The sequence below is a fragment of the Rhipicephalus sanguineus genome, chromosome 4 (assembly GCF_013339695.2).
Source record: "Rhipicephalus sanguineus isolate Rsan-2018 chromosome 4, BIME_Rsan_1.4, whole genome shotgun sequence".
NCBI classification, from domain to species: Eukaryota; Metazoa; Arthropoda; class Arachnida; order Ixodida; family Ixodidae; genus Rhipicephalus; species Rhipicephalus sanguineus.
The window spans coordinates 39,400,199-39,424,565 of NC_051179.1; the positions used below are offsets into that span (position 1 = coordinate 39,400,199).

At 46.6% G+C, this 24,367-nt stretch overlaps 2 protein-coding genes across 2 annotated transcripts in view; both read right to left on the reverse strand.

Annotated features, from left to right (window-relative positions):
* LOC119389789 (cyclin N-terminal domain-containing protein 1-like) overlaps positions 1–24,367 on the reverse strand; it is a 489,989-nt gene that overhangs the window by 297,423 nt on the left and 168,199 nt on the right.
* LOC119389788 (ubiquitin-conjugating enzyme E2 Z) lies at positions 13,145–14,480 on the reverse strand. Its single transcript, XM_037657175.2, has one exon. It carries the CDS (start codon positions 14,389–14,391, stop codon positions 13,339–13,341), a length of 1,053 nt encoding a protein of 350 aa, XP_037513103.1. The 5' UTR covers positions 14,392–14,480; the 3' UTR covers positions 13,145–13,338.

Here is a 24,367-nt window from a genome sequence, read left to right on the forward strand (position 1 = left end):
CATGTGATTTCAGGAGCATATATAATTTCTGCTTCAAAAGGGCGCTCCGAGAAATTTCGTCGTGCATTCGTGCAGATCGAATCGCGTCCGCACACACCCCCCAGCACACGGTGAACGCTGTCTCAAGGGTGACTACCGCCCTCAACGGATACACTCAAGACCGCTCGTCCGGCCCCTTTTGCAGCAAGGCCATTATGTCACTCGACGCGGTTTCAGGGGCTCCGGAGCAGTTAGACGGGAACGGTGGATGCGCTTCGTCGATAGAGACTCGCGGAGCGTCGACCGAGACTCGGGCATCAAGTGCAACGCCATCGCAGGCTAGTTCCGGCGACGGCAGTAGCAACACCCTCATCACCACCACCACCGGAGGCAGCAGCAACAACAACAGCGGCGACGGCAGCAGTGGTAGCAGTGGTATCAGTGGCAGCAGTGGTGTCAACAGCGTAAGGACCGATTGGTTTACCAGCCTTGATGGTAGCAACAACGGTAGCAGCAATGACATCAGTGGCATTGCCGCGCCGCAAGAGCCAGCAGCTCGTCATCGAGTCGTGTTCGACGGCAGCATGCCCCTCGTGTATTCCTTCAGCTCTCGCACATTCCGCCGGCCCTGCGGACTCTCGGTGTCAGCCCTTCTCCTGGCGTTCCTGTGGGTAGCGGCGGTCCTGGCCGTGCTCATACTGCGCTTCCTTCCCGCGTCAGCGAAGGGAAGCAAGTCCCGCGAATGGAGGGACGGCGCTCTGGCGGCCACGGGACTCGGCATGTTGTTCCTCTTATTCGCCTCCGCGTTTTACGTCGTCTACTACTGTTTGTGCCTGCGTCGTCGAGCTGAGTACGTTGAGCCGAACGAGACTTCAGCGTAAATATGTGGTGTAAGCGCAATTTTAATATTATACTTCACGCACGTGACTTGAATGAAATCTGAGCGTGGAACATTTTATTGCATAACCTATATCGTTTCGTACTATACATGACTTGTTTGCGCGCTGACCTTTGCCTAATTAGTGACGTGACTTCTACGGTGAGTTGAAGCACAAATAAAACAGACGAGACGGTCTGTTCGACTGCGACCCAATTTCCTGTGCCTACAGTTAAAGACTACAGTTAAAGAAGGCTCTTTTTTGTTTTCGTTTTTTTTTTTTTGCACGTGGCTTGTGCACGCGACTTATTTTACTACTTCTTGTATGAAATTCATTCAGTAATTACTTGATGAGCTTGTACTCGACGTTGTGACTTTCGTGGCGTGCTTTTAGCAGTGTGAATATGTCTTTATCCGAGTACCTTGATTCTTGGCACTTGCGAAGTTATCGGGAAATGAGTGTCGCGGCTAGCATGACTTCAGACAACGACCGCTTTCCGGTCGCATTTTAAATCGGCGCCGTGCTTTTGTAAATAAACACTTTGTCTTCAGATCTCTCATCGTCTTTCGATCCACCGCCGAACACGGCGATTGTATATAGTTGTGACTGAAATGCGTCACGTCACATCTGGGATTTTTTGCGCGGTCTTCATGCCTTCCTTGAACATCGAACTCCTGATTCGTTTACTTCAATGTGTTGAAACGCATGTCTTATTTCTTTTTCCGGTACATCGCAATATGATACGTTTACACACCGCACAATATACATTACGTCGGAAACAAGGTTTAACAGGTTTCTGGCACTCGACTTTCCACCTGTCCGCGTAAAAGAATGCAAGGCAGCAATCATATGTCTCCGAGGATGGCCGTACTGATTGTGTTGAGAAGCGCGGAGCGTTTCGTGTGCCCATCAGCGTAGGTGTTTGCATGCGTTTGCGTTTTATTTCTGGCACATAGCCGCAGATATGCGCCTTATGAAGATTATACACACCGCATATTGGCAAGGCTATGACTTTCATATGGACTGTGGTCAGTGAGCTTCTGTGGGAAGCTGTGGAGTAAGATTAGCCGCGTAGGAGTACGCCTTATTCTTATTTTTGCATCGTCACTGTTGTGTCAGTGCTGTTTCGTCCATTGCCTATAACGTTACAAGAGAGCAGCGGCGCTAGTTCTGTCCTGTTCAAATATAAGTTATAAACCGCGTAATATGAACACAGTTGTGTTCTAATATAAGTGCGTGCAGCGCACATAACAGAACCAGCTGCACGGAAAGATGTAGAGGTATTTTTACTGTAATAAAGTAGTTTAAAGGATGGTATCTCTCGAATTTTTATTAATTGCGTGACAGATGGCCTGGAAGCTCGTTGTTTGCGCATGAGGCCATCCAAATAATACCTAAGTAAAGTGATGGCGTGTAATACAGTTACAGTTTCAACTATACATTTGTGTCACAGGGTGCGCACAACCCACTGCCGACGAATTAAGGGCGAAGTTTAGGAAATGTCGATATAATTCCCATTGTTTCCATGCTACTGCCATATCACTATACACTATAAGGGCCATATTCGTCTAGTAAATTTTTTTTTGTACTGGCAGCACGTGGGTGTCGATATTTGGCGCCGCCGGGGGTGGATTTCGAGTCGTTCTATTTAGTTCGAAAAAGAGAAAAGATATAGAATCTGTTTCGTGGTACTAGGAGTGTCGCAGCACGTAGGGTAAATGGGCAGATTCCCTAGTGAAAGTGCTAAAAAGCGCAATGAACGTAGGAATAAGGCACGTGGCTTCGCAGGTGATCAGAAGTGATGTAGTTGCACGTCGAACTTGAACGGTAATAAATTTATTTGAAGAGCATTAAAGAGCGAGGGTGTAGGCCGTAAATTTTATCAAGTGTTATCGCAAGCTTGAACTTTTCGGACATTCTACTTATGTTTATTTTTTTAATAGTCCTTTTCGCTTTTACGTGATATCTTCCGTGTTCATCTCAGACGCATTTAAAAAGCATGTGCTGTGCATAGTGTTCGTCGTTGCGCTGAGCGCAGTTTTTTTTTTCTCGATATTCTTTTCTTTGTTTTTATTTTGTTTTTATTCTGGCCATCTGTGGATGTATTTCTTGAGTTCGCGTGCACGGAATTTATGTCAGCTTTGGTTTTGCTACATGGCCTAGCTTAATATAATAATATCTGGGGTTTAACGTCCCAAAACCACGATATGATTATGACAGACTCCATAGTGGAGGGCTCCGGAAATTTCGACCACCTGGTGTTCTTTAACGTGCACCTAAATCTAAATACACGGGCCTCAAACATTTTCGCCTCTATCGAAAATGCAGCCGCCGCAGCATGGCCTAGCTTGAAGGCATGTAACTATGCCTTCCTTTAAAAGTTTTTATTCACATCTCGTACTTTGCTAGGTTATTTGGCCTGTTTCTACGCATGAAAAGGTAGGTGTAGAGCAAAAGAAAAATCACTTGTTAGTCAACGCTCGTCTCTCTGTATGTCTTCTGTATTTTCCTCACTCGCGCTGCTCGTAACCATGTTCGTTCATTTTTCCATTGCCCGCTGGTGTAGCGTTAACCCTTTAACACGCTACGTACACAATTGTGTACGCCACTTGTTTTCGTTAGTTGTATCGACTAGTGGCTACGAAAGAGCCAAATACATTGAGCTTTGGATGAATTGAACCTCCTGCATAATAAATTTGTCTTCATTTAGCTTCATTTTGCAGTGTACTGTTCCATACGATTACCTTGCTCAAGGCACTACCACGTTCAACGAGTCATTCGACGTGCTGTTTCCCGCGAGCCACGTTTAAAGTATAATTTTTCTTCGCTGAAAATTGACAGCACCGAGAACGAATTCGCACTGTATTTCTACTCTGAGATTTGATTCTATTTGTGCAAAGACAAGGCATGAATGGCTTCAGAATAACTAGATATTTGATTGCGATTTAATTGGGAAGAATTACTGTAACACACATGAATTAGCGTTTTATGACATTATTTTTGTGGCAGTAGAATATCGAGTGCCTTGAAAAAGCGTTTATCGATTCGACGCATGTACAGACAGTTCTTCATGGGTGGTGTCTGAAAGGGTTAAAATGCGACTGGAAAGGAAATTAAAATACAAAATTTTATAGAGCGCCGAACGCGCTCTAGCTTTACTACCTTGGTGTGGAAAGCGCGCAGGTTATTGCATAATTCAAGATCAAAGTATTACGAAAAAGTTTTGCTATGTAAAGTGGGACGCACTATCACATGAACTAATCAAGACTGAATATGCGCTAAAACGTTCTTAATTATTTAAAAGGATGTGGTATGTGCGAAGATTTGCTCTCGTAATACCAACACTCTCTAATGCTACCTGTCCGCTCTTATGAAAATACAATAAATACATGTGTACTATACTGTACACGTCCGCCTCACTTTGTTGTATGCTTCGCGTACTACTGCAGTTCCTCTTATAGTTCCCTTGTGTTCCCCGACAGTTCGCCTGTGTTCTTAGGAATCGTAGAAATGAAGGAAGGGAATTTCGAGAGCTTGTTTCGTTTGATTGACAGAACCTTAAAGGGGTGGTGCCACCAAATTCGTGGCTTGCGCGTTCTTTGCTGTAAGCGTTTCCTATAGCTCCAGGAAGCATGATGCACGCACCAAGATTCATGTATTCTCGCTAAATAATTTAATATCGCCTTTTGATGTGGACAACTTTCGGTTTCGGTTTCTGGGCGCCGAGGTTGTGCAGTGACGTAGAAGTGTAGGAGGCGTGGTCATATGACCACACAAGGCTGTGACGCACTTAGCCAGGAAGCGATCGAAACTCGGCGAGTGATGTACAACCGATGCTTTGCCGGTACTATAGTGAACTAGAATATATTCTAGTTCACTACAGCCAGTACGTACGTTGCGGAAGTGGCGGAGGTCCGGAGGTCACTCACGTTACTACAGCAGATTTGGTGTGACATCACTCCAACTTTTGTTGCCCATCCTACAGATCTACGTCAGTGTTGGCGCGCTAGCGATTGGTTTCGATCGGGAGAATGGGCATTTAGGTACACTTTGGAAGTGAATTAAAATATATTCTAAACGTTTGCTGCGTCCGACCCTTCGTGTGGAGTGTCCTTGCATACAGAGGAAACCCACAACAGGATTGTTATAGCCTCGAAATTTGATGGCACCACCCCTTTAATGAAACCAGCAGATAATGAAGCCAAAGGTCGGGCGCGTAACCCGATGGTTGTAGGTTCGATCCCTGCCGGCGGCAAGTTGTCTTACTTTGCTATCTTCACATCTATATCGCAGTTACTACAATACACTTAAAACAGTACAATTAACGTCATCTGTACCTTCTGCGCCTTCATTATCTGCTGGTTTTCATTGAGGAATTGTAGAGGAACACGAATAGCTTTCGCCTTTATCGTACTTGGTTTGTTCTGTCCGCAGGGCCTGACCAGCGTGGATGTTCGTGACGCGCTAAAGGCAGCTGGTAGCTCATACGGCTGCCACAGCGTGGTCCAGTCCGAATTCCGAGTGTTGAAGACCCTGCAGTATCGCCTCCAGATCCCAACTCCGCTCGTGTACGCCGAAGTGCTGCTGGAAGTCATAGGTGACGCACATGCCTTCCTTACTTGTGCCGCGACAAAAAAAAAAAAAAAAAAAAAGGAAGAAAGACAGACCTCGAAAGAACACACACACACAAAAAAAAAAGACGCTTCCGCTACCGTGACGGGAGCCTAGCTCACAATGAAACTTTCAAAGAAAATTTCATTGTGAACAAGGCTCCTGTCAGGGGAGCCGGAACGTCTTTCTCGTTTGTGCTCGGAGTCCTCATGCCTCCCCTCCCTCGGACGGGCTACCGTTCAAACCTCGTCTTCAGGACGAATTTTCGTTCAGCAGTTAGGTTTTCTTCTTTTTTTTTTACTGTCTAGGCTCCGGCTGCAGACATGTGGGCGTCACTTTTTCTTTTTTCCCTCTAATAATACCATTTTCGGAAGCAGCGCCATTACCTTTATTCTACATTAAAAAAAAATAGCAGCTTCGTCCGGCGTTGACGCCCTGAAAACGATATTAAAGGGGAATCAATAACCGTGAGTGCTTGGGTTGTGCAAAGCAAGTGCTTATTCACGAGAAAATCGCGTTTCAGGTGTGCACATACGTCTAGTCCACTATAGGCCGTGAAAGTTGCGAATATCGCAACTTTCACGGCCTATAGGTGGCGCGACTGTACATCCAACATGGCGGTCGTTGAGATTATCGGCCCGCTGCTACCGCTGCAGACGATTTAGGAACGTACATGTTTGGCGAAGAGTTCAGTTCTTTGCGCTTCGGCTGCACTCCGATTTGTGTTTTAGTGAAAGCAGGGTTGCGGTGACATATTATAATAAGTAAACGAATGTCGGGTACGTGATTGGAACCTCGTTAGGAAGATAAATATGCACACAATTGTAAATAAAGCAAACACACTAGTCGCGTTGCTTGCGGCGCTTAATCGCGCGTTGCAACCCCCGCTGCATTGTTAGCACGATACGGTAGTAGGAGACTCAGTAAAGATGTCTCAGTAATATCAGAGACATTCTCGGAGACATGCTTTATCTCATTTTTGCTTGCATTGCATTCTGCCGCGTAGCTAGCTCAGCTCCATTCAAAGCACGAAGTAATGTAAGTAAACGAAAAAAAAAATGTGTTGCCCTTCGAGACCGAAGCACAAGAACCACTTGAGGCATGTGCGATTATCGGAAATACGATTTTATTGCGCTTTCTTGGTAAAAAAGAGAAAAAAACCCAGCGGAATGCCACAATAGGTCGACAAGCAGCGAATGAAACCAGCGCAAGACGCAATTTTCACGTTTAAGAAGGGACGTTTCTGTTATCATCCTACGCTTGCGGTGTTTATGAGAAGTGCAATAAGTAACATCGCACGGGACAGGGACGAAAAAACAGCGCCATCAGCAAGAAATACAGAAGAAAAAGAGCTGGAGATGTGAAGGTCACGGAGGCACTTCACAGCCACTTCAAACGTGGAATGGTGCAATGGACGCTTTGAAAGCGGACTTTTCATTATATTCTAGAGGCAGAACGCATTCCTTATCAGTTCTGGTACTGTCTGCACAGCGACTGTGTCGAGCGGAGGAACGAAGCGCGAGAAAGGTGATATGAGGTAGTAGACATATACTCAAACACAAAATGGGATTCTGCATACATTCATGTGCCTTGGTTATTTGCTTGCGAAGTTTAACCCGCTTAAGCACTCACGGCTTTTCGAGGCGCTAATCTGAAGTGGAGGCTTTTGCTTTGCCTCCCGCTGTACGCTGTGAACACCGTACGCTGTGAACACCGAGGCCCGCAGTAAAATCAGTTGCCTTTTTCTTTTATTTTCCGTTCATATTGAGGAACCGAAAGTGTCACGTATCGAGACCGTGCACACCGTCGCAAAACGACCCCAAACGAGACAAAACAAGTGGCAACATTCGCTGACTCTAGCGGGTCCAACATTTCAATAATCTCAACAGAGCTTCCGGCGGCCACCGCTGTACACCTACTACAGTGACAGAGCGTAGGCTTGGGCATGTTGGTAATCCATATTACTATCTTAGCGCACTGTTAAACAAGACAGAGGACAGAAGACCGAGGCGGACACAGCGCTAGCTTCCAACATTTGATTTATTTCAGTGGGCGTCACACCAATTAATAGACTGAAAAGCAGCGCACGCAGGCGCATTCTTAAGGAACAAAGAAACGAAAACAGAAAGGCTTTGCAAACACGTCTACATCTTGGTTTACAGATTGTTGAGAATGGGTTTTAGATAGCGTGCCAGTTTGCAGGATGATAAGGTCTGAAGATATGGATGAAGGTCTGGAAGGGACACTAAAGAGCAAAACGATTTTTCTCGCGTTAGTAAAGTAGTCTTCCACGATACCAAAAACACCACGCTTGCTGTGAGAAGACGCTTAATAAGCGAGAAAACGCGCAAAAAGAAAATGCAGGTGGCGACTCCACCTTGGAATTCCCGCACCATTTGCCGTGACGTCACATATTTTTGACGGCACCTGCTTGGGCCTACGTAGTTCTTAATCGGTTAAATCGAAGTACATTGTCCTCTGAGGGGGCCAGAGATTTGACATAACGAGTTTGTGGAAATTTCGTCGAGCCAGTGGCGCCAAAATACGTTAAATGCTCTTTGAGACCTTTTACGTCACGAATTTCAAAGTTCGGCGCGAAATTTAAAAATGAAACTTTGAACTTGGTTTTCTCCTCTAATAATAAACCTATGGTGGTGAAATAAGCTACACAAGAGTTCTCCGAGCACAATTTATCAATCTAAACCAATTCATTGTTTCTCTTTAGTGTCCCTTGAAGACACGTGTACATCGTGTGAACGTGTACTCGGATGTGCCCGCCGCACTTGCGGGCGAGTACGTTCGCCAAACTTCACTACGCTGCGACGGAGTGTCGAGCCTCTGCAGCAGTGGCTCGAGAATATAAGTTATTATCGGAAGCTGAGGTCGTAGTATACTTAAACTATCGTTTTCGCAATTAAGAAACTACTTTGCTATTCTCGATCTCAGGTAGTATTCTCGATCTCAGACACGGCCACCAGGGGCTTGCCCAGCACACGCCGTGCAGTGGTGGCATCCGCCGCAGCATTTGTGCCTAAAGTTTATTTTAATGGCTGTTTATAGCTATAATACATTACTTCTTAAGAAACATTGCCTGAAATAACGAATGTATGTTGTGCAACTTAAGTACGCATCGCCATTGCAAAAGTAATACTGCAGCGGAAGTTGCATATATATGTCGGTAGACTTATTCCTTTCTTGATTATTCGCCGGAAACCTCGGCATGAATGGGAGATTGTGCAGACAATGCACTCATTCGCAGCCTGATTACGTGCAATAGTTGGAGTGCAATGTTTTACGGCACGAGACACTCTCATGTGCGTATCTCTAGTGCACTCACGAACAGCTAGCTAGATTCCGCCATTAGAAGTAGTACTCCTTTTTTTTTTCTACCAATGTTGTCGGTCACTGACCCACCCCAACCGCCATCTCTGTGCGGCGTTTACCCAGCCTCCTTGTGTGAGGCGCCTAGCAACACCGGGCTACCTTCCATAGTGCCCTTCCGAGCCACCAGCTTCCTACGGCGCGTTGCGAATCCATTCGTTCATGCTGTCTCCCGTTTGTTGTTGTTGTTGTTGTTGTTTGTGGTTATGTAGAGGAAGAGACGCTTATTTCTGCAGCCCAGTCGCGAGCACGGCGCAGCGTCTAGGGGGGGGGGGGAGAAGGGAAATGAAAGAGGATAGTGGTGTGTAGGATGTCATTGTGTCTCGTTCGCCGTGGCCGGAGCAGCAGGGACGTTTCCCGAAAGCGCCGACAAAGCAGCTGTGGCGACGTAGGCGCTATGAGAGGAGGATATGGAAAGGCCCTGTTGGACTGAGGCGGTTCGTGGGAGGAGAAAAATAAGCGCTATTTCTGAGGGAGCATCGCTGAGTGCCCTGGTAGAGAATAAAAAAATAAAAGAACAAGTCGGAGGGAGTCATCTTGTCGGCTTGAAGACCTGTCAACGGTTTCCTGCGAGTAGTGTCCAAGCGAGTTCGGTCAACCTCCGACTAAACGAAGCGTTTGCAGTATGTGTGTGTGGGAGGGGTGGAGGGTGGGGGGATGAGCTGAAGGTATGGTAAAGATGCCATCCGCCGTTCGTTGCCTTTTCTGCACCTGAACCCTCACGCCACCCCTCTCTGCCGCCAGGCATTGCATCGCCACCTCCTCCTCTCTTCCTGCTCATTCCAGGCGCTTCACCGTGTTCCCTGATGGGTTGCATACACAAGCGCCTTTTTCTTGCTTCCTATAAGTAATGCCACCACCATTCCTGTCTTCAAAAGCAAAAAAGACACGCATAAATTTTGAATGAAAGAAGCACCGTCGTGTGTCGTCAGATGATCTTAATCCGAACTAACAGACAATAACGCCAAGGAAAGTATAGGGGATGGTATTTGTAGTAATTAAGATATAAATGTGAAGTAAGTAAAGTGGACGGAACGATAACTTGCCGCTGGCAGGGACTGAACCTGCGACCTTGGAATAACTCGACCGATGCTTTACCACCGAGCTACGGCGGCGGTCATCCTCCCGTCCACTTTATGGGGTATATATGTGCATTTAAACCTAGGGATGTTAGCGCCATGGCGGCGATCGGTCCCTGCCGGCGGCAAGTTATGTTTCCGTCCACTTTAATTTCATCATATTTATATCCCATTTACTACAAATACCAACCCCTATACTTTCCTTGGCGTTATTGTCTAGAGTGCTATTGTCGTTATTGTAATAGTGTGTCTAACAAAGAAAAACGAGCCCTTAAAAGTCATCTTCTTTCCGTCAGATAATCTTGTGTGTCGTCAGATAAACCGATCTAAGACGGGCACCTCTTTCTACACGGTTGCACAGGAATACAAAAGCGGATGTCATAGTCTCCTCAGTACATCTTTTTTTTTTGGGGGGGGGGGGGGGAGGGGGGTCACGCAACAGGCCCGAGGGGATTATGGTGGCACCCGGGGAGGCTTCGTTGAAAATGTGCCTACTCTTATACTATTGTTTAGTTAACGAGAGAGAGAGAGCTATACTGGAATTTTCTTTCTTTTCTTTGTTTTGCTGCCTAGTCAAATTGCGAGAAATGCAAGACAGCTTTCCTACACGGCAAAATTTTACGCGCGCTCCCTTCAACGACGTTTTCCGTCACAAGTAGCGAATTCCTTGGAAGAGTTCCCCGCAGATGGGATAAGGGCTTGCGAGAATACAGCGATTCACAGAAGCACACCGTCGTGGACCTCGAAGAAAGGTAAAGACGTGACTTTCACTTTTTGTCTCCGTCTTCTAAACCTATTCATTAGGCAAAACCAACTCGCACAACAGTGGGATTTTGCTGACCAACCCTCAACCACTTACGTACAGCTGTATGTATGCCATGAATTAACTCAACTTTAAGGCAGCCAACTGAGCACATGGTCAGGTGACCTTTCTGCCTTTCCCCTTCTCTTCTATTTCTACTCTCGGACATTCAGCGCTTTCGTATCTGTATTCCAGTAGATTACGGTAGATCCACTGGAATGTCGGTGCGCGTGCAGCTTATGGAAACCGCAGCACGGACAAAGACATGGGAAATCGTGCGCGTAATCTTGCGTACCTAGAAAAAAAAAAAACGTGTGCTGCAAGCTTGTGCCTATGCAATCGAATTGAAAGCTTGCAATTAGCTACTGCACGTGCGCGAGTATGTTTGTTTTTCGTACGGATAGCCTCGACCACAGAATGGCTGATGTTGGTTCATGATACGAAGTGCTGAATTGCGCCAATAGGACTGGGACTCGCAGAGCGCAAACTACCAACAAAAGTTTACTTCCTTGAGCACACACTTTTTATACACCGCACAGGCGCCACCAGGAATGTAAAACAATTAACTTCTTAGAAACGCAAGCTCTTTGCCAGATAAGTTGACACACGGCGTGCTGACGCGTTCAGGACCTAATATAACAATGTTTTCAGCTTCAGTCATTTCTCTTGTCAGCTTATCATTCACGGTTGAGACAATGATCCATGCGCCGAAAACAGGCTGACAGCCGCGTGTCTTACAATGTATCGCAAGCCATCCGTAACGCCCATTTTTTACATTGTTGTTGCGCTCTCTAAGCCTATCATTCACACCTTCCGGTCTGGCCTATATACATGGGCGTGCGCACGGGGGGTGGGGGGGGGGCGCGGCCGCCCCCCTTCCTGTTCACCTAAGAGGGGGGGCGCAAAGTCAGCCCCACATATTGACATAATAGGGAGGGGGGCGCAATGTCAGCGCCATACATTGACATAATTGGGAGGGGGGCGCTGCGACGAACCTTCGCCCCCCCCCCCCTATGCCTATATATATATATATATATCTTATCACAAGAAAGGGGGATCCTATATGCAATATATTACTTCTGCAAGAAACATAGGTGACCTTGTGTTTCTTAGCGCACGCATCAGATTTCCTTTCGCTATTATTTCGGTGGCACAGGTTTAGAAGTTTACTAGGGACGGAAAAAACCACGTTTACGTTGGATCGTTCTGCCACATTATCTTGTGGAAGTACGTGGAAGTACGACTGGCGAAATTTTCTGAGCCAAGCTTCAGCAACAGAAGTTTGAACACTTTGAACACACCTGCTTCTGATAACCGGTCGGATTGCTGTTCAAAACTAACCGCTACTTCATGCTCACATGACTTGGTTAGAGCATTACAAAAGTAAACGTTGGCAATATATCTTTTTACTAGTTTGGAGTGTGCAGAGTTGTATGGCAAGACCGGCGTATTTCACCGGGGTTGATAGCGCCAGCAAAAACGATCTGGGTGGAAACTAAATATGATGTCAAGGAACTTGGTCATATTGTCATCAGGCATCTCGTGCATGAGAGTTCGGGGCTTAAAGCTATCTTTAAGCCTTCGTGGTGGAGGAGTGAGCATGCGTAAAGCTAGAAAAGCAGCCTGAAAAAAAAAATGTCTGATTGGTTGCAGTTTTTCTCAATAATCAGCCCCCCCCCCCTTCCCCTTGCTCTCCCGTTTATGTTTATCGTAAATGGTGGATTTCCTTGACCATCATTGCAGTGTATTCCTGTCAACACTTTTCTTTAGAAAAATAATTGTCCTGAAAGAAGAAAAAAAGCCCAACCAGATAAATAGGGAGATGACTCGATAGCTGGGCTAGCTGATGAAGCGCGTGTATCGAAATCGTGAATCGAGCTATCAGAGAGTTGAGTGGCAGTGAGTATGCGTGGCTGTTTAATCCAATGTTGGTCATAAATAAATAATCAGCATAAGACTCACTAAGCGTGTCCCCCATATCTCTAGTCTGTGTCCTCATTTTTTTTTATATTTTGTACTATGTAGATTGAGCGATGATGTACCAAGCGCTATTTTCTGCCGCTCTCCTAAGAGCTGAAAATGCCAGGAAGTTGCGCAATCCTCGTGTTGCCTCGGAAGTAGGATATCGATGTGTTTTCTATTTATTTTAATGTCTCTTTTGTTTTTTTTTAATTGCAGCTTTGTCACAATTTGTTCGACAGCGCGAACTGCAGTTACGACAATGCTTTATTTTACTTTATGACGTTTTTATTCGTTATTTTTACATTTATGTTATATTGTGCGTCTTTCTTATTTCGGCAGCGAAGGTTCCAGAGTAATCCAGCCGGCCCAATTTTTGTATCTTTAAAGCTTTTGTCGTTCATTTATCGTTGTATTTTCTTTAATTTCTATTGCTTGAACGCGACGAAATGTGCAAACAAACGACTCCGCATCACGGTTAACGCCATTTGTTTCGTGCGGCGTGCAGATTTTTAATGTCGTGCTTGTCTTTTTTCACCCAATGCTCAGATGGCTCCACAGAGACGAGAAATAATAAAAAAAAAAGCTTTGCCCATTCGACCGTCCAACTCACTTCCGGTTCCACAACACACACAGACACAACATACGTTCATTTGCTCCGTTCATTTGCGTCCAACCACTCTTGAACTTGTCCTTTCAGTGTCCGCAGTCTCTCGAGCAACGTCTTGTACTCGAACTGTCCCCTCCTGCCGCCAAACGGGTCTTCCATGACCGTACCTGTCAGATCTACGTTGGACACGACCGCCTTCTCGTACTTGTCGTAGTAGTCCGGAAACGATTTCAGCATCACCTCCCTCAGGGCAGGCGGACACTCCGACGACCCGCTGAGGCAGGCCTCGACGGCGTCGCACACGGCCACGCGGATAGTCTCGTGCTGCACGATTAGGTTGTACTGCTTGGACTCACCCGGCGCCTTCTCTTTTTCGTAGCCCGGCTCGTTGTAGTACGGGTTCTCCGTGAGCAGCGACTGGATCGAGATGAGCACGCTGGCAATGCACTGCGCGGGGCTCCAGGTCGGCCCGCTCCAGGTGCCCAGTATGCTGAGGCACACCCTGCCGCACGCGTAGAGGTTCGGGTTGAAGCGCACGCGACCGGCACCGGTGGTCATGAGGCGCACGCGCGGCGGATTGATCGGATAGTCGGGCGGGCACTGTATCAGGAAGTGGAAGAAGCCGCCCTCGTACGGCGTGTCGGCGGGGCCCAGTACTAGGGCGTCCATCACGGTGATTTTGTGCTCGACGGGTGCGATGTACACTCCCGGTGGCGGGTCGGTCAGCAGGTCCATGATGTCGCGCTTGACGCGCAACCGGCACTGCGGCGTCGTTTCCTCGTACTTCCCGGCAGTCGGTTCCCTGCGGTCCATCTTGCTCGCCAAGGAATTGAGGTTCGGTTTAACCTTGAGTGCGTCGACGACTGCGTTGCCGGTCGACTTTGTGCCGGACGCGGCTGTGGCACTCATCGCGAATTTCATCGCCGCGAAAGACGGTGACTTGTCGGTCTCGTCGTCGCTCTCGTAGTCGCTCGAGACTTCGACGTACGAGTTGAGTAACTCGTTGTCGGTCGAGTCGTCAGTGTCGTCGGTCGTGGCGGCGGTGCTGGTGCTAGCCACGGCGTCCGGAGCTTGCTCTGGCGGCGTCGTCATCTCGCAAGTGGTAGCAGGTCTTCCACGCGTGGTATTTCACCTCCTCCTTCCGCACACCGAGATGGCGCGACTTTTTCGCATTGGTGGGGTGCCCCCTTTCGAAGTGGCGAGCCGGTGGTACCGGCGCGTCGGCAACAAAAGAGGGCTCGCTGCAGCAGCTTCCTCTTTTTCCTGCGTTGCTGCTCACGTGACGGGAGCGATGACCTTCTCATTCTCTAACTGACGTGTTGCCAGTCGCGTGGCCTTCCTCCCCGCTCCTTTATAAATATGCTTGCTTATTTATTTGTTCATTTTGTATGTTTTGCCTAATCGTACAATATTTAACTTATTTTCTTTTTCATATTTTATTCTCCTCTCCCAAATGCTGAGCGTAATTTACTTGTCCTCATTTAGAAATTTTAACGAACAAGGAGCTGTGAGCAAAAATATGCATGTAGACGTTAGTAGAAAGTCTGTTTTCCTACTAAGAGCTTTCGTTCACAGACTATTTTTTTCCAGCTCCAAAAGTTTTCCCCTGTGCTCTTTCTACTAAAAGTACTCAGTACTGCAATGGCTTTTCAAAAATTATTCCGTGACTAACCCTACGTAGAGTGATGTTCAAAAAAGTCACAGTTTCGCCGCAAGGGCGAAGCAATGAATGGGATAGCAACAAATTAAGATGTTACACAAAGTAAGGCTGGCAGCTTTAGGTACAATATGAATGGTAGTAAACGTGAGCTTGCTAAGCAAACAGGTTTGCTGCGGCGTTGCCATTTGCAAGCCGCATGTAGAATTGTTGTGTTGATGACTAAAGTCCCCAGATTTCACACTTTTAGCGACATCTGAATCCTCCGTCGACCTCCTTCCAAACGAAGCCGGCGACTGCCGCCATGTCCTTCGTAACCAAGATTTACAAAGCGGACGAAGAATAAAACAGCGCTTAGGACGGGACGAGAAGAAGACACAGACACGGCGCTGAACTAACAACCGAGCTTTATTGCAAAACAAATACAATATACAGGAAGCAGGTATCTTCGCAGAGCAACTAACATAATCAGACGTGCGCATCCATGTGATAAAGGCCATACGGCAAACATGAGCTCGAGCACAAGCACATTATCAAGAAGCTCATTATCAAGAAGCACATTATCAAGAAGCCTCTAAATATCTATTTTCACTGCAGTGAATGGAAATTGAGGGCACGCTTACACAAGAGACACCATGCTGTTGAATGTGGAAGGCTTCGGAAATCTCACGTTCTCGCTGGGCATTATAACGAGCAGCGAGATCGCGAGATTTGCGAAGCCTTCCACATTCAACAGCATGGTGTGTCTTGTGTAAGCGGGCCCTCCATTTCCATTCACTGCAGTGAAATTAGACATCTAGATGCTACTAGTGTGACAGCTTCTTGATGATGTGCTTGTGCTCGAGCTTATTATGTTTGCTGTACGGCCTCTATCACATGGATGTGCACGTCTGATAATGGTTATTGTTCTGAGCGGGTACCTGCTACCTATATATTGCACTTGTTTTGCAATAAACCTCGGTTGTTAGTTCAGCGCCGTGTCCGTGTCTTCTTCTCGTCCCGACCTAAGCGTTGTTTTATTATTCGTCTACTATATGCACCGATCAGCCCAATCAAGCGCACTGCTCAAGTTCATTTACAAAGCCACACACGTTTAAGTACATTATTCACGCACCGATTAGCGGACAAAATGCGCACGCGATGCGTGTGTCAGCCCCGCTAGTCCCTCCGTCATTAAGGCCTGACCACACGTACTATCAGCGTCAATTGAAAGCCGAACACCAGCAAGCCTTCGCAGTGGTATAGTGCGGGCCGTCCAGTTATCATCATGGACAGGCGCGCATATGCGCAGTGCGGTCAAACCGGATGCGCGCGCCTGTCAATGGTGATGACAGGACGGCGCGAACTATACCATGCGAAGGCTTGCCGGTGTTCGGCTTTCATTTGACGTCCTCGACTCTGCGGGGTGATCAGCTAAAACTGCCAATTCCATCACGGAGACCTCTAGAGGAGGCGCTGGAAAAGCGTTAGTAAGAACATGGCACAGAGGAAGGAATACTATACTAGGGAGATGCCCTGACGTCACATTCATGAAGCCTCCACATCGCAAACACCCGCATCGCCTCCTATATCGAAGGAGCAGCTGAACATTTCGCGATTTCCGTCGCGTCGTTTGCAAGCGCATGCGCGCATCGAGCGCGTCGCGAAACTTTTGCAGGTTTTTTTTTTTTTTTTTCGCCGTGCAAGCGGCGCAGTCGATTCACGCATGCTGCTCCTGTATGTTCTTTAGGAAAGCTCGCAATGCCCAGCTGATGCGAATACCCGGTGCAAATCGCGTGCCCTGCGGAAAGTACCGGGTGTCACTTTTCATGTGTACGTATATACGTTCACTTCATTGCTGTTCGCTAATGTATGGTATTTGCATGCGAAGGTTTCGGATGTGCGCTGTGTTGGTTCTTACTCATTGTGTCAACTCAGACACTCGTGAACTTTTGTTTTTGGTGTCTGAAGCGCCGTACATAACATGCGCCGAAGGAATCGTATCGCGTTTGAGGATGTGTCGTTCACACGGAAGGGCGATAAAGGGCAATAAACATTTGTTGTTGTTATCGGACTACCTGATGTATTGTGCGGTGTGCGCTTGCTCCGTGCTAGCAGTTGTGTGCGCACTGATTACAAACTTTAGGTGCAGGATCGCGCATACAATAAACCGGTGTCCTCTTTTCGACGTGAAGTTATAACGTCAACTACTAGCATTGCGTTGCGCCGAATATCTACTGAGCAAGCTCTTAAAATCGTGCAGTGCCACGCTCGTTCCTACGAGCAAAGAACTGCTTATCGGCCAATAGATCTGGAAATCGGCCTACGAGAAAGGAAAAGGCTTAACGCCCAGCAGAACGCGTAAGTCACTGTCAGGTGAGTTCGAATGCGATGATGCAGGGGCTGAATGTTTTTGATTACGGCACGTACCGGTACTTTCTGTACTGTTGCACAAAAACGCTCCACGAAGAATTTCAGGCCGCAGCGCTCGGGCCTGCCACACACGAACAGCCTGATAAATATCGGCTTGCAACATTTTGCTGCATGCAAACAGCACAATACGCGCTAAGTTTAAGCCGGAACTACAAATCTGAGCAGAAGCTAATCAGCGCGGAGAGCACGCCGCGGGGCGTCTGCTGTTTTGTTTGCCCCATACCGGTTTGTTTACCCCATGACTAATTTTTACAGTGCCACCGTCACATACGTGTCAGTGCATTTATTGATAATTTCCTTTTTTTTTCGCTCCCCCCTCTCTCTCTGTCTCTCCCATCTTTCCACTCCCCTTCCCCCCGACGTAGGGTAGCCAACCGGACTGCTGTCCGGTTAACCTCCCTGCCTTCTCCCTTTCGTATTCCCTTCCTCCTCCATAAATTTGACGTCACTTCCGCCACACGTTTCGCAATGCATTGGGACAGGGGTAGTGGGCTCAGACACATGCGGCGCCTGAGGCAGCTCATGTTGCCTCCGAGTGATGGCGCCACTAGCATTTCCTCTTGAAAGGTTACGCGGTTTTACAAGTTTCGCGGCTACGCTAGGTGGGCGTTGCGGGTTATTTTAGCGGACTGTTTAATTGAAGAGCTTGCTATCCATACGGTCGGAATTTTGTCCGCACGCATTCGCTTTTCTCGTCAAGAAATACAACAGAAACACGCTGCCGCTGTGATTGCAGCGCTGGCTGGAGAGATGTCGGCTGCCTCCACGAGAGCCGCTATTAAGTGATGGCTTGTCAACAAATTAGCGCGATATTTGAACCTGTTTACACATAGCTCTATCAGGCATTTTCGAACGTTGCATGCGCCTTGAACGCATGCTCGACGCCTGCCAAGCATTGGCGGTGACCGGAACTCGCCAGTCAAGTTACGAAACAAGGGTTGAAAGTTGGGCGAATTGGTACGGGAACATCTTAAGAAAAAACTGCAAAGCAGGACGAGACACCAAGACGCTTGTTTTCGTCAGTTCTTTCTTGGTGTCTCGTCCTGCTGCGCAGTTTTTTCTTAACAAGTTACGAAAGACGGTGTGGTTTCGCATAAGAAAACGCTTCACATGCACGTGAAAGTGCACGTTGTCAGAAAGATAATAAAAGGCACCCACAACATCCGTTTTAATTGTGGAAAATTACTACCTTGAAATTTCAAACAAGCGCAATTTCAGCTGTTAAAGTAAAAATGGGTACATTCGTGCAAAATTTTCTTGTGAGGGCGCATTGCTAAACGACTTTATTTTCTAATCTGAATCTTACTTTCTGCAATTTAAATTCTTTATGAACAGCATTGACGTAAAGATTACACACAAAACATCCACCAAACGCAAAAAACACTCTAGCAGTTTAGATTCCAGAAATATTACAAATTTGTGTTCTAAACTGGCGTGGCAGTACAATATTGTCAACTTTTCTTTCAACAATATTTACATAACAAGAACGTATCTGCTGCGAAGGCATATCTGTAATTTTACGAGCAGGCTTTCTGCTTCTTCCTGGCAACTCAAGCAATGTTGTTCAACAAATCTCTACCTGATATACACCTTGGAGTGGCCATCGTGAGGCTTGAAGAAATACATGCCAACTTTTTCCGACACCACAGTCGTTTCTTCGCATAATGTCGAAGTGCAATAAAGTACCGGAAAACAATGGAAAACAAAATTAATGCTTCGTCTAGCGCTAGGAAAGTGTTGAGGTGGAAAAAAAAAGTTGAAATAGTTCCGTACCTCCTCTGAGCAGGCTGCTTTTTGTGCTTCTTCGCTAGCGTAAAATGTATATGCCTTATTTGATGGCGACTGGTCGTTCGGGTCATTTTCGGCGGACGTCGCGTATGCTGCGGTTCGAATTTTTGTTGATGCTGGTCCTTTGGTCCCCTTCTTTTCGCTTTCTTTTGCTAGGGTTTGGGAGTCCTTTTGCTAAGGTACGCGGGGTGATTCGGAAGGATCGCCGGAACAGCGTCTGCCGACAGCGTTGGTCTACCACGGGGAATGCCATAATCTCTTTGCCATCAATTATATGAATATAGTCCCTGATTACTTAACGCAGCTCAAAATGCAATTCGCACATTGTACACGCTTCGTCAAGCTTCTTATCCTCGCGGTGCAGGTTCCTCACCGCTGTATTCGTTTTTCTTAGTCTTGAGGGACGTTGAAGAAAGACGCCTTCGGCGCGCCCTTGACACGGCTGTAACCAGTTTTGAACCCAGGCACGATACAGTGATTGTGCCACTAGTAGGCATACTTGCTTAGCATACCTTAGCATGAACACGTCAGCGCAAAGCGAATACCGCGGTCGTTGTTGATGCAAACCACTGAACCTCTCAATAGCGCCAAAAACCAATCGACTTGCCGCCTCCTTTAGCACGTGCGCAGCAAGAGAGCGGCAGCGGCCAGAAGGATCGGAGCGCGAGAAACTTCAAGAGGAAACGGCTGCAGCGCCCCTAGCGGCTCCCAGTACCGGCGACATGAGCGGCTTCAGAGCGCCACCTGCGTAGCATAGGGCAGAGAGCACACTACCCCCTTCTAGTACACTGTAGCAATAGGATACGATAGGGCCTCTTCGGAGTTTTCCTTCCTCCATGGAACATGGCTACCGTACACGAGCGTCGCCCAATGAGATTTGTCGGCGGCGCTTCAGCGGTTGTCGCTATTTAAAGAAAAGGAGAACAAAATCTAGGGGTTTTATCGATGACAAGCGGCTTCCATGGCAGATTGTCGGCTTCCATGGGCAGACACGCAGCGTCCCTCCGCACTGGCGCTCCAACAAGCTGGATATAGGGAGCGTATACATAATACATGCATGTCAAAAACGGCCGGTCATTTAGGCTCCCTACACTCAAAAAAATATCCGTAATCTGCCTATAGAAAAGCGGGTGTGTCCTCATTAAAATTAACTGACTCTCACCCTTCGCAGAAAGCACGGATATATCACTAGTAGACCGATAAAATTGGGCTTCATAGTTTAGCATAAGGACGCTGTCTCCATCATGGCGAAATACGGAAGCAAGTAGATAATCACAATACAAATGATCCCTCTGTATGTCGATCAAATTCGACTGTATAGTTCAACATATGGATGCTCCTTCCATCATGGCGAAACCTGAAGCAAATAGGTAATTACAATACAGATGATCCCTCTGTATATAAATATACATTCGTACGATTTTCCTTAACGTATATGGTCGTCACGTACCACCGCTATACGAATTCGAGCCTTGCAACTGATGTTACTGTACAAAACTGTATTCCCTATTCTGCGCCAAGCAGTAATTTAGAGATTTTTATTCATCATATATCAACTGCAGAGGGCGCACTGCAATTATCAATCACCGTCCACCGTCGATATAATGTTGCAACGGCAATACAGCCGTGGCTGGCCGTAGCGTCGGTAGCGTTCTCGACGCACGCGCGCGCTGCTCAATCGGGCTCAACCTGGCTCAACCTGCTTTGTTCTTCCAAGCTCGGCGTGGCTCAGCGCTGTTGAGGTGAGTGGCTGACTTTCCAACTTTTTTACCTTTGTACTTATAGCTCCTACCGCTAAAATCAATCTGTTGTCGCATACGCACGCTCGCGTCTAGGAAAGGCGGGAAACTATATAGCACAGGCGCTGACGTTTTTTGCTACGCTTTGATCTCCGCACTGTGCAGGTATAATTATTAATTATAATAATTCCAATCTTAGCGGTAGTATTGTATAGGCTGTTTTTAGGTGGAGTGCTTAATGGGTGTAGAAAATTCAGCATTACTGAAAATCGCCAAGTGATTGCGATGTATGTGCACAAAGTTCGCATTCCGAGCTTGGTAGTTATCACGTCGTGATCATTGTTTCTCCGCCGTAGTTGTATTACGCTATATTTTGCACATGCGCCGCGTATTAAGGAATGTAATATGAAGTATGTGATCCAGGAAACGTATACCCCTATAGGGGCTTCCCAGCGTGCGACAGCATCTGCATGTTAATGGTTCATGACTTGTTACAGACATCTCTGGCGGCGACGTACAAGTTCAACTTCACGTGGCACAAGTACACAAGGGTAAGATTTCTTTTTATTTATACTGTCACTGTTGGTCTTGGTCTATGGTTCCGAGGATGGAGGCGAAAATGTTTGAGGCCCGTGTACTTAGATTTAGGTGCACGTTAAAGAACCCCAGGTGGTCGAAATTTCCGGAGCCTACCACTACGGCGTCTCTCATAATCACATCGTGGTTTTGGGACGTTAAACCCCACATATTATTATTATTATTATCTATGGTTCCGAGACCTTGTCTCAAAGTCACGCTGGGTGGCCGAGTTGTGCCGCCAAGTTCGAGCTGAGCAGTGCGGTTTTTAAGCGCAGTTTTAAAAATTTATCCGTTCTGGGCTAAACCAGGCCCGTAGCCAGGAATTTTTTTCGGGGTGAGGGGGGGGGGGGGCACTTGCTGAAAACCTTGACTATTTAGAAAAACGCCTATTTTCATGGTTTATTTTCGAAAAACACCATGTGTCATCAAAATTTCGGGGGGGGGGGGGGGGGGGGGGGGGGGGGGGGCTGCCCCCCCCCTGGCTACGGGCCTGGCTAAACACATAATAATATTGGGTGGTGTGTTAGAAATTAAACATTGTTTCTTTTATAAGAGGATACGAGAGCAGTGGCCACACACAAAAAAAAAAAAAATCCGGCAAATTGCATGCACGTGTGGTAATCGATGCAGTGTGATGCGGTCAGAGAGGACCTGCATTGTTTGGCTTTCAGACAAATCAAGGCATTCATTCAATGACATGTCGTTCACTATTGGATACTTGACATGCATGCATGCCTGCATGTTCATTCTGGTATGTACCATGCTAATGAAATGTATATGCTGGAATATACCACGCATGACTTTTCATTTATGTTTGTCATACTCGTACTGTGCCAGTTTTGGTACATAACAAGCTAATGAAACATGTGCTAAAGCACCAGCACTTTCATGTGAATCATGATGTACATGACATGCATGTTATGATTTTTATGTTACAACCAGTCCCTTGCATTCGTCATATACTCATATTGTGCTATATCAATTTTGGCATATATCAAGTTAATGAAATGGCCACTAGCACACCAAGGCCGCATCATGTAAATCATCACATACATGACATGATTTTCATGTTACAACCAGTCATTTATGTTCACCATACCACTAATTTAGTTGACGAATTCCCTCGGAGCACCAGACCATTCTGTGTAAATCATGACATATATGACATGCATGCATGACATGATTTTCGTTTTACGACCTATATTTTACATTCGTCATACACCCATGTCATGCCATACCATTTTTAGTATTTATCAAGTCAACAAAAACGTGCCACGAGAGCAAGAAGTCATAGGTGCCTAGATAGATAAATACTTTTAAGGTGCGTCTGGTTTGCTAAGAAATGGTTCTCATTTAGTATTTAGCTGTGCGTCTTATTTTCTTCTTGTGTATGTGTTGTTCTTGTGCCGAGTTTCACGGTGTTCAAGGTGCAGGAATACTTCTCGCGTGCATAGCCAGGAGGAGTGGGGGGGGGGGGGGTCTCAGCAGTATTTAGACCCCTCTGTGCTGGTGCATGTCTGCTCAATGTGTGTGTCTCTGCTTGTGCTTGACACTTTCCGGTGAGCCTTTGTTTGTGCTGCCGGTGGGCAGCAGCTGCGAAATACGATACAACCTACCCCGAAATCTGGGCACTGCCTACACTTCCCGTTGGGCCAAAGTACATCTCCATCAAGTTAGGTGGAAGCTGCCTGATGGCAAGGAGCACAGAGGCATGAGCACCATGTAGATATAGGTACAACCTGTTGCTGTGGTATTCGTGTGCATAAAATTCCAATTCAAGTAGCACACTTTCACCGTCCTTTGAAACCATTCAACTTCGTTATTGTTCCTTCTCTGGCAAGGGAGCAGCAACACTGACAGAAACTGTGGATTTGCTCAATGAGGTACTTAAGAGTCATGAGTAGAGGCCGGATATTTAGGCATTAAAGAAGTGCGTTTTAGGTGCGAAAATAGGCAGGCAAAACAACTTTTCAGGCCTCCAATATCGTAAATATATTTACAATAAATTTTTACATAAATGCAAGTAATTTTAAAAAGAAGAGGTGCGTGACCTCTATTTATAACAGGAAAACAAAAAATGTTAATTGTTTAAGGTGGTATACAGGCAGCAACAGTTGAACGTAGCCGTGCGATTGTCCCTTGTCACACACGCTTTACACAACACGGTCTCTCTGCTTATGTTGTAGCATGTTGAGTCAGGTGTTCACTGTTGAGTCAACACACACCTCTGTGCCTTTCTTTTCGGCATGACTGAGAAGGGTAGGGCAAGAGCAGTTACCCAAATCGCTAAAAGACCAGAAGGAGGGGATTCTTCCTATCGACCGGGTTGAATCACGTAGAACCAGTTTTTCCCCTGGTGTTGAACACCTTAAAAAGTAAATTACAAACAAACAAAGCCGCATGCATAACACATTTTCCTTTCTTTTACTCTTCACTCTCTTCTGACAGCTCTCTGCTATTTCGCTGGCGCGTCCCATTTCACTGCTGCTAGTGGTTGTTTCTGAGTGTTGGTTGAACTAGATGACAAGGATGAACCTCGTAGATTTCTGGATAGTCAATGTTGCGCAGTAACATGAGTAACAGGCTCAAACTACACCGGGAAGTGAAACTTGAGGTTAAATAGTGTTAATATGGGTGCCGGTTCTGAATATAGGTATTGATAGGCAATATAAAAACATTATAAAAGCCCTCCTTAGCCTCTAATTTATGCTCATATATCAAAGTGGCACGATAGGAAATAAGAAAAAAAATAGGCATTTGCCAAATATTCGGTCTCTAGTCATGACCAAATAGCTTTGTAAAGGCCTCCAAAAATGCAAATTCAATGAGATAAAATGGCTTGCCATGGCTACATGATCTGCTCTGAGGAGCGAACACCTGACAACATGAGAGT

What these genes read in the sequence shown, in the direction of transcription:
- LOC119389788 (XM_037657175.2), bottom strand. Translation starts at nt 14,391, where the DNA reads ATGACGACGCCGCCAGAGCAAGCTCCGGACGCCGTGGCTAGCACCAGC.